Source organism: Sceloporus undulatus, chromosome 2 (genome assembly GCF_019175285.1).
Source record: "Sceloporus undulatus isolate JIND9_A2432 ecotype Alabama chromosome 2, SceUnd_v1.1, whole genome shotgun sequence".
Taxonomy (NCBI): domain Eukaryota; kingdom Metazoa; phylum Chordata; class Lepidosauria; order Squamata; family Phrynosomatidae; genus Sceloporus; species Sceloporus undulatus.
Window position 1 is genome coordinate 123,215,125 of NC_056523.1, and position 16,274 is coordinate 123,231,398.

The window sequence follows — 16,274 nt, forward strand, 5'->3', positions numbered from 1 at the left end:
TAAGATGAGTAGCTAGCTTTTACAACAGCACTGGTTGGACAATAATAAATGGAATACATTTACATCACAGCCTCTTCATAAATATAAATTGTACAGAAACTAGGGCCGAGACAGAGTACCCGAAAATGGCAGTCTACAGGGGCCCGTTTTAACTCTGGAGGGACACTGCAGCTGCCAAACCATGCAACGTCCCTCCAGAGTAAAAAGAACCCAGTTCTTCTGGGCTCTTTTTGCGGCACCCAGGTTACATCGTGAGTGTGTCACTGGCGCACTTGTGATGTAAGCAATGAGCAGTGACGTGCAGACATTGCGTGTTGTTTATGTAAAGATGGAGGCCCCTGTGTGGACAGGAGATTTGTCTTTTTTGATTGATTGATTGAAATTTTATTTATATACCGCTGTTCCTATGATCACGGCGGTTTACAAAACAAAATGAAAAACAGAGTCCTCTGGGCCGCTCCTGCCCAGGTGGAAAACGGGCAGGCGTCGTCGTCTTCGGGGGAGCCGGCGAGCCGGCTTTATGGAGGCCGTTCTCCCCCTGGAGAAATGCCGCTCCGGCGGCAAGGAAGTCTCTCTGGGCCGCTCCTGCCCAGGTGGAAAGCGGGCGGGCGGGCAGTTAGGGAGGGAGGGGCCTCTTTCTTCAGGCTAGCCCCTGATGGTACTGGGCCAGCCTTCTCTCTCCCCCAGAGGCCGAACGATGACAGTTAGGGAGGGAGGAGCCTCTGTCTTCAGGTTAGCCCCTGATGGTCTTTAGGCTGCTGCCCATATATACTAGGATTCTGGAGCGTGCAGTTGCTGTGCACTCTGGAACCCTAGTTTTGGCGGCAAGACGGTGCTTTTGGCCTGTCTGTCTCGGGCCTTAGTTAACTGTTATTATGAAACAAGGAAACTGCATCTACAAACTTGTTAAACATTATATAAGTATTAAATCATTTTGGTGACTCACTTAGTTTTACAGAAAGAATTATTCATGTTGGCTAGAATGTCAGCTAGCCAACAGTTACACAATTTTTTAAAAACAAAAACCTAAACCTAAAGCAGAAGGGAAAACCAAAGTGTGTATATGTGCCTGTTAGCTTTTGGTGACCCCAGTAGCGTTCCTGGGGGTTCGGGCCACACCACATAACACCCAAGGAGTGAGGTGACACCCAGTCTGCCCCCCACCCCCTGCAGGCACTTCTTGGGCCCATGCAAGCATTCCTTGTACTTGCGCAGGTGCTCCTTGGGCCCACACACCATTTTGGCCTGTGTGGGTGCTTCTTGGGGCCACGTGGGCAGCATTTCAGCCCACCCAAGCACTTTTCCAGCCTGAATGGATGTTCTAGAGGCTGCATGGGTGTTCCTCTGACTCTTGAAATAGGAAGTCCCAGAGACGGAAGTCCAATGCCAAAAGATCCACCACTGGCAGGACTGCCACTGGGTGACCCCATGCATTTTTCAGGGTTTTCTTAGGCAAGGAACACCCAGAGGTAAGTTTACCAGTTCCTTCCTTTGAGATATAGCCCAAAGCACTGGGTATTCCTCAGCTGTTTGCCATCCAGGTACGAAACAGAGCCAACCCTGCTTAGTTTCCAAGATCAGATGCAATCTGCTGCCTGTAACAGCAGTTTTTAAAATCCTGCATCCTCCCAAAATGTATTTGTGCTTAGTGGACACCAAGCTACTTCTTTATGCATTGGCATTAACAAAAGGAGGGGCAGCAAGCCAGGTGGAAGTCCCTAAGTACCGATCCCTCCCGTGGATGACTGTTTATTCTTTGGCGATGCTAGAAGTTGGGACAGGTGGTCACTGGGACATTTTCCATGTGGCTAGCCTTTGCAACTGAATACTATAGGACTAGGGGCTGAAGTGCACTTATGCTCACTGTTACTAATAAAGGACAGCAGGATGCCATTTTAAAAAAAAAGGTTGTGCAGCAGCATTCTTGGCTTCATGCAATATTTGCCCACAGTGAAATAATAAAGGACCAACTGAGAGATCAATCAAGAGTATTTGACTGGTCAACTATCATTATACTCGCCCCAACCATGACTACTATCATGTCATTACCATACCCAGTGCACTGAAGACAATGGAAAGGTGTCCTACTCACTGAAAAAAAAGTTGCACTATGTGCTTCAGGCCTGGCCTTGCTTCTTCCATTGGCAGGGGTACTTTCCAGTTAAGAAGTGATGCTTCACACTTCCAAGATAGTGTGGGGAAAGATGAAAGGAGACTGGGATGGACAAGGGCAGATAAGGCCTGTCAGGTCCCCATGAGGCATGCCAACAGATGGGGTTTGGGCCTAGATTTGACCTACAGGAACCAGAGATGAAAATTCCTATTCTGTCATTGTGTATGTGTGTGTAAAAAGAGACTCTGCTCTAACAGCTACTTGCAGTGGCTTATCAAAGAATCAGTTCACCCTGTATTCACATATGCAGCCCTCTCACCATGAGATGTTGGCCTTGTTCAATTCCCACAGGTAGCAGCTTGGAGTAGAGTAGAGAACATTGACACGGCTCCCACTCACTTGCTGGAGAGGAAAACAAGGGTATTAATAAGCATGCTCTGAGAAAAGAAACATTCAATTGAACTCTGATTATGTGACAAGGGCGGACACAGAATACAAAATATCTTGTTTTAATTTACTCCTGGCAAGCCTCCTTGGTCTCTTACCGGTGTAGCCCTCCCTGTGCCCCACCCCTGCACTCTAAGTGTCCTATCTTTTTCGAGTGGATCAACCAAAGTACCACCAAATCAGAGTTCCCATAAGGCCACTTTTTCACCCCCTTTGCTGTCTCACAGAGGCCTGATTCTAGACTCTAGAATCTAGAGGCTGGGAGACTCTTGGAATAGGATGGCAAACTGAAGATATGAGTTGTTACAAACTGCCCCACATGATGCAAATGGCAGTGCAACTGAGAAGGGCATAAAAATGAGCCTGCATGTGCATACCTGTGTGCACCGTGTGTGTGTGTGTGTGTGTGTGTGTGTGAATGTGCCTGGAGATGAAGGAGGAAAGAGGCTGGCCTCCCTCCTCCCCTTGCCAATCAACCCAACAACTAACCAATGAGGAAAACGGGCAGTATTTAAAATAAAGTTTACCAGTCCATTTAAATGTTGGGTGCCCACAAATTTCTTGTCCTGATTTCAGCCTGATATGGCATTTCTTTGGGATAGTCCTTGTGAAACTCTAGCCTTGACCCTACAATGCTCAAACCTCCAGCTTCTTCAGCAGTGAGCAAGCAAAGAGTCTCCTCTTCTAAGGCTAGAGGGCTGGGTGGAGAAGATGTCTACCCAATGAGATGGAAGATGGCTGTAACCCAGAATACCTTTGCATTGACGTGCTTTATCAACTTGTCCAGGTTCTTGTACCACAGGAGGGCATTCTCATACTGGAAATCAGATCCCATTGTCATGACAATGTGGTTGGTACGATAGTTCTTTGCCTAAAGGGGACAAGGCTGAGAATTGGTAATTGTGTTCTACTTACTGCACAACTGCCCCTTGCCCAAAAGGCCTTTCTTGTTGACAAAAAATAATGCTTAACACCCAGAGAGCCTCACACCTATTTTCTAATTTTAATTCTTGTAACAATTCTGTAAGGGTAGGGAAATGTGTGGCCCTCTAGAATGTTACTGGACTGAAGTGCCCATGAGTCCTAGGCAGCATAGCCAATGGTGAGCAATGATGGGAACTGCAATCCAATATATGAAGGGCTACATTCTCTCAGCCATTATGTCACACCAGCCTACATTTACAAGTGAGGCCCTGTTTATGAAGTGATCAATAATTTGCCTGAGATCTCTCCTCTTCCAAATTGTATTCTGTTTCACCCACACCCATTCCATCCTAGCTCAGGACAGGACCCAGTCCCCTTGCTCGAACCTGAGCAGCTGCAGTTCCCAGAAAATAGGTCACGATGCTCTCCACATTATTCTCTTCACTGTCGTCATCCACAATAGGGTTGTCAGAACAGATCTGATCCCAGCAGAGAGCCATGGGAGGGTTGTAACCATTTGGTAGGACACCTACCAAGAGACAGTTGGAAGAAACAGGAAGGGAAGCACATGCGAGCAGAGACAAACAAGGGTGGATAACCAAGACCCTCCAGATATTGTTGGATTGGAGCTCCCATGACTCTTCATCACTGTCCAGACTGACTGGGGCTGATGGAGGCTACAGACCAGCATCATCTGGAGGGAAACATGTAGCCCACCCTTACCCTAACCATGTATATACTCTATATATGCTGTACAAAATATATTTACTCCAACCAAGAAACATGACTTGCCCACATGCTGTAAATCTGCCCGGGTTTATAAACCTGCAACTCAAGTTCATCAAGCATCTACAGTCCACTGGTCCAAAGTCAGTTTCTTTTTGTTTACCTTTACAAACGGACCCAGAAATTGACCCTGATTTATGCATAAAATACTTCAGACGGTTTACAATGAGGCCTGGGAATCTCTAAGTGTGAAAAGACAGCATCAGTGTAGAAGCTCAAAGCAAGAGATTTTTCACTAAGTTTCCCTTTCTCACCAGTGAAAAGATCTGCAATAGGGGGAGCCAGGCTTCCACTTCCACGCCATATTTGCTCCATTTCCCGCAAGGTCTCCCGTTGCAACTTGTCCTGGTAATCAATGCGGCCCACAAAGAAGCCATCATAGCCCATCTTGAGAGAATAACAAGAGAAAGAGAGTGAATGCTCAGCAAATGGAAGAAAGGATGCTAATAAAAAATGGAGGCTGCCAATCATGAAGACAGACCGGCTGAAGGTAAATTTGCCAGTCTGCTTGCACAGGCAGGCTGGGAATGGGGAAGGGATATGTTTGTCTGTATCCTTCCAACAACTGTTAAGAAGATATGTGAGCTAAATGTCTAGGAAACGCAGGCTGACCTGTGCAAACAATGAGGCCTGCTCACGACTGTGCCCAAAAGGGTCAATATGCCAGGCTACATGAGGCCGGCCACACTCGCCAAACGTCTCTTGCAGGAAATGGAGACCCAAACTCATTTGATCAATGACAGCGCTGTAGTGAACAGCTGCCTCATCATTCATGCACCAACCACCATTCACAAACTCCAGGCGCCCTGCCAAGAAGTGGAAGCAAAGAAAAAGATGTCAAAACAATATAGAATTCAGGATGCTTTCTGCTGCTGCCCTGCATAAGTTTAGACAGTATAGCCTTCCCAACTTCTCTGAAAAGATAAGCAGGACTTTATAGGAAATATTTCCACAGGTGAGCAGAGGGGTGTGTGTGCTATTTTGCACCAGATTTGCAGATGGCTTTGGAGTCCAGATAGTGTTGGACTCCAACACCCATCGTCTCCAACCATAATGACCAATGACCAGGATTGCTGGATTTTCCATCTGTCATACCAACATAATATTGAAAGACTGACTAGAACACCTCACAGGTAACTTAGTGTGGGGAGAACACAAAGCAAGAACAACCAATCATCTCCTACATATCTAAAAAAATGTAGGAAGGGATAATAAAATTCCTGTTATGCTGACAAGCAAGGCTGCCAAATCACAACCTCTCTTTAACTGCCCATTCTGCAAAGGAGGATCCATTTATGGCTATGCCCACTCTGCTCCTCTCTCAGCTATGTTTCACTTCCCTTCTTCTTCTGTCTGGTGGTGAAAGGGGGGCATGTACTTTGTCTCACAGAAGGAGAGAAAGGAATTGAGATTTATTCAAAAAGCATGGCTGAAGAGATAGCTGAGAGCACCCAGCTGTGATCTGCTGCATATCCTTATCTGTGTAATCAGGGAGGAACAGAACAGTGAAATTCTGCCCCTCAAGAATACAGGATGGGAAATGTTGTCCTTCCAGATGTTTTGGAATTCAGTTCTCATCTGTTTGTACATGATGGCCAATGCAAAGAAATGATAGGACTTGAAGTTGAAAACATCTGATGGACCAATCGTCCCTCATCCTGGAAGAGCAGAAAGGCTCCTATACATCTATTGGTTGAGGAACACTGGTTCCCCCGGGCCTCTCACTCATGGTGGTACCTCCAATCCCTGAGAGTAAACTGCTCCAGACTTTCCTCACTGTCATGCCCATAAAACTTCAGTTCTAGATATTCAGAAGTTTATGGACCTGCCAGAATAAAGACTAGAGGAAGAGGAGAAATCAAAACAGAGTCAGGAATGTTTTTGTGGGGTATTCGTTCCAGACCGCCACTGCCCTATGAAAATGGAGACTCGTCAATATTCAAGCCCCATAGCTTGAATGGGGTGCATGGCCATGAGTGCACGCACCATGGGGGCACGCCTCATGGAAAAGTAAAGAGGCGCCCCTCTGTGAATATCAAAGTCCGCGGACCTCAACTCCGCAAGAAAGGAGGGGTGACTGTAGTTATATTGCATATAAATAAGCTAAGGGAAGTGAAAAAGGAATAACATCCAAATGTAAACAAATGGGAAGACAGATGGGTGAGAGGAGATGTTATTTATGATGCTGTTTACTGCATTCTTTCCTGGGATATATGTGGGAGATAGCAGGGCTGGAGAAACGCTGACATTTTAAAGAACCTTTTGAAGTGGTCTAAAGCGCCCGGCTGGCAGGGGCAGAAAAAGGTGTTGGATGGGTTGGATTTTAAAGAGTGAATTATTTGGGGAAAATTTAGATTCAACACTAACTGGTCTGCATGCTGAACCTCTGTATGGAATCCAGAATAAATCGTCAGTTAACTCTCACTGTGACATTTTCTTGGCTTTTCTGGTTCTGGGCTTACTCAGCAATCCTGACACTTATACATACCTATATACATACATGTAGAAACACAAATATCTGTGTGTGCACGCACATACCTGTATGTAATGCAAGAGAAAGTGAGGTGAAATGATGGTAAAAAAACCCAGAAATACTCTGCCTGATCGCTTACCTTCAGCAACAAGTTGTCTCACAGCCTGGCGCATGCTCTCGGTCTGCAGACCCCACCAGCGAGCAAAGAATGCCACTTCCACATAGATGAAGCGCTTGCTGGGATCAGCTAGTAACTGTGGTATGACGGAGTCTAGGATGTATTGCACACCAGCATGCTGGATATCATTCCTGACTGCAAAACAACGAAAAGACAGTACAGTGCAGAATTTAGCACGCTGAACTCTGACTTGAGAGATCCAGGTTCTAGTTTCCACTGAGCCACAAAACTCACTTGGTGACTTTGCGACAGTCACTCTCTTGCAGCCTAGCCTACTTCACAGGGCAAGGGCAAAGTTAGTGGGTGAAAGAAAAGTGCACTCACAGGAGGAAAAGATAGGCCAGAACTGTAGTAGCAAGGAATAGGGGGGGGGGGGAAACCAGAGGAAGAATGCCCAAGATAGAGGAAGACAGGATCTCTTATGAATAAAAACAAAACAATCCACCCTCCAGCCACTGGCTAGATGTGAAATAAGAAGGAAATGTCTCTTGTTAAAATCCTATCACCCTCAACCAAACAGATTTCACAATCAGCATCTGCTAGACTGAAAAGGCTAAATGCAACTGTTAGTCCCAAGTACAGCAGACTCATTGAATCAATGAAAATTACATAGGCGTTGACTTACTAAGTTCCTGGTGATTCAATAGTTTGCTTTAGTTAGGACTAACTATTGGCTTTAACCCAACACTTCTATCATATTCTGCCTGCTGCAAGCCACCAAGCAGTACAGCCCACCACAGGAGATTCTAAACAAGGGCTTCCATTTCCAAAGACACTGTTCTGGCCTTGGTAGGCAGCAAGCAAAGGCCACCATGCAAATATGGCACCCAGAAACAGGATGCTATTATCAAGTTCATCAACAGAAGCATAAGGCAACAGCGTTTACCTACCAGCAGATTCTATTCAGGGACAATGCCTAACAGCAAACAGGCTTTGTGATGGAATGGGAAGCTGGAAGATGTCTAGACCTGAACAGTACAATTCATATTCTGCATATTGCATATGATGGTAAAAAGCATGAGCTACAGGCCAACATAACTGGCTAAAATTTCACTTTGTCTATGAACTCACTGCATGGTCAGAGGCTAGCAGGAACTGTCACACCTCAAACCTCTTTTTGAGGTTGCTTTGGAAAACTACTCTTGTAAGCTGGGGTGGGAATCATGAGGTCACCAAATGTTCTTGGACTGCAACTCCCAACTTTTGTCACCACTGGCTCGTGCTGTTGGAATTTGGCAGTCCAATAACATCTGAAGAGCCACGTTTTGCTTGTCCTTGTTTGAAGTACTGCCATGCTTTGAGGAAAAGTGCTATATGTCTTTGCCTGAGGAAGAAGCCAGTGAAAACTTCCAAAGTTTGCATGATGTATTTTATGCTTTGAAACTGGTCCCAACAAAGGTATTACTGCTTGTGGATTTTGGATTTTATTGTATTTTACTGATTACAATTATTATTGTTTGTGGGAAACAAGATAACAAATTTTCACTCAACTCAAATGTAATTCCCTTAATATGGTTTAATCTAAAAAAAGAGACTTGTTATTTGGGGTGGCTTTTGGCAACTGAGTGGCAGAAGAGGAAGCAGCTTTTAACAGTTGGGTACTGTGTTGTGCTTTTAAATTGTGTTTTAATATCAACATATTAATATTTATATATTTAATATTACAATTCATCTGTGAGTTAACACTGTAGTTTAGCTTTTTTATCTGTACCTTTTAGCTGGTCTTGTTGTGAGCCATCGCAAGTTCCAGTTTTGAAAGCAAAGGGGGATATAAATAAATAAATAGTCTGTAAAAAGGCTAAGAAACACAACCCTCTTAATTTAAAACCTGTTTCAAAGAGGAAATGGTAACTGAATATCCCTCTGGTTTATGCAAAGCCAAGTTCAAACAGTGAGTCAGCATTTCATCTTTGACTCCAACATGAAATACTAAGGATTAGCAAGAAGGGCTGGCATGAACCAATGGCATAAAATAGCCTCTTTCCTCTTATCCTGCTTGCCTCACAGTTTTTTCAACTCACCTCCAAAGAAATACTGGTCTACTGTCTTCAGCCAACCCACGTCATCATGTGTATGAGGGATAAGATGAACATTGAGCATGTCTGGTTTCGTCACTGGGCAGGACTAAAAGACAAAAGACCCAAATAGTTGCACACCAAAAAAGCATCTCCAGAATCTGACATAGGGAGGCAGGAGTCATCTAAACAGGGGAGACTGATCAGAACTGGAAGGAGGTGGAAAGATAATTAATTGTTGCTAGTTACAGAGGGATGGCTACTACTCACTTCAGGGCTACTGACTAATGCTATGACTAACTAAAAATTTTGTATCTTGCGTAAGTTGTAGGCTACACATTTTAGTGAAATAACATTTCATTGACTTGCTCACAGTAGCTGAAATCCAAAGTTCCTTGCTGCTTATAGAGAAGCACAATTCGAGAAATTTCAGAGGAGTAGGAAATGAGTGCTGCCACATTTCTGATCTACACTAAATTGTCAAAAACCTACCTGATCCACCTTTCAAAACTAGGGGAGTGAACAATATTTTTTAAAAACTTGAATAAGGGATTAGAAATGATTAAAAATCATAAAAACAAACTCAGAAATAAAGCACACACAAAGTAAATATACAACACCCAAGAAAAAGCATGGTAAAATGTCTTCTCCAGGTGCTTAAAAAGCAACTATTTAATGCAGGGGTCGGCAACCCCTGGCCCGCGGGCCGGATGTGGCCCGCAGAGGTGGCAGGACTGGCCCCAGCCCGGTCCTGCCACCGCCTCCTCCACCTCCTCCTGGGCCACACGACCGCTTGACCGTGCTGCCCTCCTCCTCCTCCACCGTGCGGAGGAGGAAGAGGAGGGCCGTGTGGCCTGGGGCAGAGGAGGCAAAGGGGGAAGTCCTGCGCGGCCCTCCCCGCCTCCCCATGCGGCCCCGCGTGGCCCTCCCCGCCTCCGCATGTGGCCCCGCGTGGCCCTCCCTGCCTCCCAGCGCCGCCCACCTCCTTCTCCTCTGCATCCTCCGCCCCGCCCCCAGGCCGCACGGCGCATGGAGGAGGAAGGGAGCAGAAGAAGGAGGAGGAGGAAGAGGAGGAGCAGAAGGAGGAGGAAGAGGAGCAGAAGGAGGAGGTGGTGAGTGGCCAGAGGCCTCAAGGTTTTTTAAATTTTATTTTGTGTGCTTTAAGTGCTAACAAGTCTCCCTTGCTTTGACAATGATAGTGTGGTGGTGATGATGATGATGATATGAGTCAGCTTGAGAGGCATGCAGGCACTGTTTCAAAAGCCGAGAGAGTGTCACCTTCCAAAGTGTGTTTTGGGTGCTTTTAATGCTAACAAGTCTCTCTTGTTTTGACAGTGATAGTGTGGTGATGAAGGATAAGGAATATGAAGTTTCAGGCTTCAAAGAAGGCATGCCCACAAGAGGAGGAAGGGGAAGGAGGAAGGGGGGAAGGGAGAAAGGAAAAAGGGAGGAGGGGGAAGAGGAGGGAGGGGCACTGTTTTCTGAAGCCAGAGAGTTGTGACTTTTTCCAAAGGTGCCTTTTTCTGTGTGTTTTTGGTTCTTTAATGGAGATATTGATATCAGCAAGCCTCTGAGGCAAGGCCAATGTAAATTGCTGTGATTTTTACAAACTCATGCGCAGTGAAGAAAAACCAAAGTCCCTTGACCAAGTACACACTTCTGAGAAGTACACTTGGTGCAAGAACGGTGAAACCACCTTGACATGTTCAATATGCACAGCCATGTTAAACCATGCTAAGTGTTAAACCCAAGGGGTTTTGTTATGGAATAAGCCTCTGAAATATGCAAGAGGCCACGTTAAGTAAAGCCATGCGAAATGCACAAATGTGCTGTTATGTGTGTTTTGGAATGTAGGTTGGGGGTGTTTGGCCAGAAAGGGACCGAGGAGGAGAGGGCGAGCACACGCCTTCTCCTCCCCGCAGGGCTTCGGTGGAAGCCCCGCCCCCGGCGTGCGGCCCTGCCCCTGGAGGGTGGAAGCCCCACCCCTGGCACGCAGCCCCACCCCCGGAGGGTGGAAGCTCCACCCCCTGGCTTCGGCCCCTCAGTTGTCTGAGGGACAGCAACCCGGCCCCCGGCTCAAAAAGGTTGCCTACCCCTGATCTAATGCCTAAAGTCAGGGCACTACTGCATAAAAGGGCCTTCAGAGCAGAGCATCCAAGGAAGACCTTAATACAATTTCCCCCAACATGAGCCCTTTCTAGATTTGTTCAACTATACACCTCATCATCTTCAATCACCTGCAAGACAGCAGTTGAGAAAGGCTGCCTTGGGAAGTAAACAGGTTCGTGTGGGAACTGCAAGTCCTTCAGATTTCCAATATGTGGGGGCCAGGATAAGAAGTGTGATCGAATGCCAAAAGCAGGAGCAAGGGGAAAGATTTGGTTATGAGCTGCATGCATGGTGCTTCTACCATAGCAGATCAACAGGATGCACCTACAGACCAGAAATAATAGTTTAGCCTTCCCAACCTAGCTAACTCCAGCGTCCTCCCTTTTGTATGTTTATGAATATGATCTCCATTTTCAGATGTATGTTTCTCTGCCTGCTAAATTGTTTTTAATTTTCATCTAATGCTGCATTTTATTGTTTTTAAACTCTGATTGTTTAATTCTAGTTTTAGTATTGGGGAGGGGGCTGAGAAGGGACTTTAGTATTGTACATATTGTAATGTATTTGTACTGTTGTAACCCGCCCAGATTCCTAATGATTGGACGGGCTACAAATAAATAAATAAATAAATATTATTATTATTATTATTATTATTTGTGCCTCACTATTAATGTCATGACTGATCCCCAAACTTTCTGAAGCTTGACTGGTTGAACTGAACTGGCATTTTACTTTGTTTCCATATGTCTGTAGGCAGAACCCATTACTAGGGATCACACAAAGTGACAGTAATTCCCATTGAGCTGTGAGGCTTGACTGTGAGTAAAGTTACGTATGCTTAGCAAAGCATAGAGGGTACAGCCCACAGTTGGTTCTTTTCTTTCTGTCTTCATTTCTTTAGACAAATTACCATAGCAGATCAACAGGATGCGTCTACAGAAATAATGCAGTTTAGCACCACAGTACCTGCCATGTCTCAATACTATGGAATTCTGGGATCTGTAGTTCTGTGAGATGTTTAGCTTTCATTTTCAGAGCACTCTGCTCTGGTGCAAATGACAAATCCCAAGATTCCACAGCATTGAGCCATGGCAGCTAAACCAACGTCAAACTGCATTAATTCTGTGGTGTGGCATCAGCCTTATCTGTACAGAAATTATACTGTGAATTAATACCAAGACAATGGAAAAGTGTCTTTCAGCTACTATCTGGCATAAAGTGTATGCAGGGCAGGGGGTTGGACTGGATGGCTGTTGTGGTCTCTTTCAACTCTATGATTTTTATGAAACGCCTGTAAGACTCCCCAAAGACTCACAAGAACAGGCTTCTTCTGAATGATTTACAGTAGAGCCGGAATCCTGTTGTTAGTCCCAACTAGAGTAGATCTCTTGAATCAATGGAACTTAGCTGTCGATCTGTCAAATTACCAGTGATACAGCGGATTTATTCTAATCAGAACTAACAACAGGATTCAACCCTAAAACTTTACATTCCTCAGCCAGCATACAGTATACAACACACCCAGAAGGCACCAAAGGCTTTTCTTTGGACAGTTAGAAAGCATTTTCATTTGTGAAACTGAAAGGTCTCACATAAGAGCCTCTCTTCTTTTAAGCAGAAGTGATAGAAAAAATTCAGTTATGAAATGTTCAAACAGCCCAGAGATGAGCTTGGAAATGTCACAACTCCCAGAATCTCTCCGTAGACCATGCTAACTGGGAGTTGGAGTGGGAAAAAGTAGTGTTTCCAAATTCTCATCAGGGTGGGGATGTACAGAAGTGCAGAGGGCTTCAATTGGGAAGCATGAGAGAGTGAGAAATCAGATGCATGCAATATGCAATCACTAGAGGGGAAACACCCCCACATGAATTGACCTTCAGTTAAGCTACTTCCCAGAATACAGAGATAGGATGGATTTGTTGCCTGGAGTGGATTTTCTCAGATCGTCATAATGGGGGATGTCAATGATACATCAGCACACAAGATAGGCAAGAAGCAGATTAAAGATGAAGGAACAGAAAAGCAGTCTCCTGACAGATGATAACTGATACTGACTCAGCTTTCCTGGCCTTGCCTCTGCCCTCTAATAATCTACACTCTGAAGCCCTGTCAGAAATATCAGCATACACACAACAGGAATTGCTTTCCAAGGCTGCCTCCTGAAAGGTTGTTCTGGTAGGAGAAACAATGGGATGGGAATGGACAGATACTGTCCAAACAGCCCAAAGGACAGAAGTAGAAACCTGAAGGAGGTATTTAATCATGTACCTGATCGAATGGCTTCAAAACAGATCAGTTGAAGGGCAGGCAACAAGGTATATCCCAGATGTTCTGAACAGCAATTGACATAATCCCTGATCTGTGGCCATGGTGGCTGGGGCTGACAGGAACTATGGGCCAAAACATCTGGACAGTCCTATGTGAAATGAATGCTAAGGGTAAAAGACTAGGGGCTACTCTGATCACACCCTGCTTGTCACCTCCCAGTGGCATCTAGCTGGGGGTTGCTGGGGACAGATGGACCTTGATCTGATCCAGTCAGATGGTTCTCATATTCTTGGCCATGAGCTCTGCCCCAAAGCTAAAGCCTGAACTGTGCAGACTAGCCCCAATGTAAGCAGCTTCCTTCCTTTCTAGAGAATAATTGCCCGCCCCCGACTAGCGAGTTACCTTCTAGCTTCATTTATAAGAGATCTTCTTGGTATTATTGCACAGTTTCCACCACAGGGCCAGGCAGCTGACCTCAATTAAGGAAGTCATGGGCCTGAATCTACAAGACTTAAGCAGAGAAGGGGAGGAAAGGAAGTCTTGGACATGTCTCATCCACAGAGTTGCCATGGGTAGGGGTCCATTTGAAGGCAGTTAACAACAAAGCCAAGATGAGAGCCAGTGTGGTGCACTGGTTTGAGTGTTGGAAGAAGACTCTGTAGACTAGAGCTCAAATCCTTGCTCAGCCATGGAAACCCACTGGGTGACCTTGGGGCGAGTCACACTCTCTCAGCCCCAGAGGAAGGCAATGCCACCCCCCCCGGAGAAATCTTCCCAAGAAAACCCTGTGATATGTTTGTCTTAGAGTCACCATAAGTCTAAAAGGACCTAAAGACAGCCGACAACAACAAACCAGGAAAAGACCCTTTTTGTTGCTGTTGTTAACCACCTCTGAGTTGATCTTGAGTCATGGTGACCCTGTGGATGAGACATCTCCAAGAGCCCCTGTCCCCCACTGCTCTGCCCAGCTCCTGTAAATTCATACCTGTGATCTTTTTAATAGAGTCCATCTATCTAGCATGCAGCCTCCCTTTCTACTTCCCTCCACCTTTCCTAGCATTATTGTTTTTTCTTGCCTTCTCTGCTTTGAATGGATCCTTAACACTCCACTTACCTAGGATGCGTCTACACTGTGGAAATAATGCAGCTGGATGCTACTTTAAGTGCAGAAGCTCCATCCTATGGAATTTTGGCACCTGTAGTTTGGCAAGCCCTTCAGCCTTCCCAGCCAGAGTGCTAGTGCCTTGCAAAACTACAAATCCCATGATTTTGTAGGAGGGAGCCATGGCAGTTAGGGGCACCAAACTGCATTATTTATACAGTATAGATAGACGCACCCTTGTAAGCCAGCATGCTGTAGCAGTTTGAGTGTTGGGAACCAGACTCTGGAGACCAGGGTTCGATACCCTGCGTGACCCTGGAAACCCAACAGGTGATCTGGAGCAAGTCACACTCTCTCAGCCTCAAAGGACGGCAACGGCAAACCTCCTCTGAACAAACCTTGCGCCTTAGGGTTGCCTTCAGTCAGAAACAACTTTGAAGGCATGCAACAAACAAAAACAAGGCGCGCCCTTTGTTTTTACTTTACAATCTTCTTTCCTGTTCCAGATCGCCTCCACTCCCCCCCCCCCCCCCCCCTCATATTTCCTAGTGATCCCCACCGCACAGTTTGACCAGAGGTCCTCCATTTCTGCCTTCTGTCCAGGAGGAATCCCCAAATGGAGCAGGTCTTTAATCAGGGGCTGGAAGGCCACCTCTCACAGTGGCTGCTTTGATTGTGAATTCCTGCATGGCAGAATGGGGTTGAACTGAGTGATCCTTGGGGTCCCTCCCAACTTTAGGATTCTAAGGAGCAGGAGTTTTATATTGACACTGAGGCTGCATCCACAGTGGAGACATAACGCGATTTGGCACCGCTTTAACTCGTTGTTTGGCTCAAGGCTATGGAATTCTGGGAGTTGGAGTTTGTTGTGTGCCCAGAGCGGAGCCTTGAGCCAAGGCAGTTAAAGCGGTGCTAAACCGGGTTATGTCTCCAGTGTGGATGCAGCTTCAGTGTCTTTGGCTTCCCTTGGCTCCTGGCCCCTTCTTTCTTCTTGTACCTCCAACACCCCCAGAGCCTTCCCTCCTTCCTTACCTGGTACCCGCAGGAGGCCGCCAGCGCTGCCCCGAGCAAGACACCCCACACCAGACCCAGGAGCCCCATCCCCATCTTCACCAGCGACTCCTTGGCCCACTGGTCATGTGACCCCGCACTCACGGGATGGCTCAGGAGGGGGAGGAGCTCCCGGCACGACACGCCTCCAGTGGGCGGGCCCGGGCGGCGAAACGAAACTGATTGGTGGAGGCGCGCGCGAGGATTTTGATTGGCTGTCGGTGTTGCCAATCTGGTGACTTTCACACCAAAACGGGTACTTTTCAGAGCCTTTGGTGTGATTTTGGTGATTGGTTTTAATGGTAATTTTGAGAGCTGAAATAAGGATTTGGTGAGATATTGGGGGGGGGGGGGGATTTGGTGAGTTTTGGGCAAACGTTTGGGGAATTATTGGCAATACCTGTACTGCTAACCGTTCCAGCCTCACTGAAGTGGAAAACACACTGCAGAAATATAATCCACCTTGAGACTGCTTTTAACTGCCCTGGCTCAATGCGTAGGGAATTCTGGGAAGTGTGGTTTTGTGAGGTATTTAGCCTTCTCTCAGAGCTCTGGCGCCACTATAAACTACAATCCCCAGGATCCCCTAGCACTGAGCCAGGGCAGCTAAAGCAGTCTCAAACTGGATTATTTCTGCAGTGTGTTTTGGACCTGACTAGCGACCTTGGGCAAGTCACATTCTCTGGGCCTCAGGGGAAGGCAATGGCAGCGTTTCCGACTTACGGCAATTCTATCCTGGGGTTTCCTGAGAGAGTGTGACTCACCCAAGGTCACCCCAGTGGCTTTCATGGCTGAGCTGGGAATCAAAC

The 16,274-nt window shown here is 46.3% G+C and overlaps 1 protein-coding gene across 1 annotated transcript in view; it reads right to left on the reverse strand.

The window, feature by feature from the left end:
* MAN2B1 (mannosidase alpha class 2B member 1) overlaps positions 1–15,567 on the reverse strand; it is a 28,326-nt gene extending 12,759 nt beyond the window's left edge. The window contains 8 exon segments of the mRNA XM_042448528.1: positions 2,433–2,515; positions 3,315–3,431; positions 3,871–4,013; positions 4,525–4,657; positions 4,883–5,076; positions 6,883–7,056; positions 8,943–9,045; positions 15,448–15,567. Of these exon segments, the coding sequence (XP_042304462.1) occupies positions 2,433–2,515; positions 3,315–3,431; positions 3,871–4,013; positions 4,525–4,657; positions 4,883–5,076; positions 6,883–7,056; positions 8,943–9,045; positions 15,448–15,522 (1,022 nt within the window). The 5' untranslated portion in view covers positions 15,523–15,567.
* Positions 15,568–16,274: the final 707 nt, after the last annotated feature.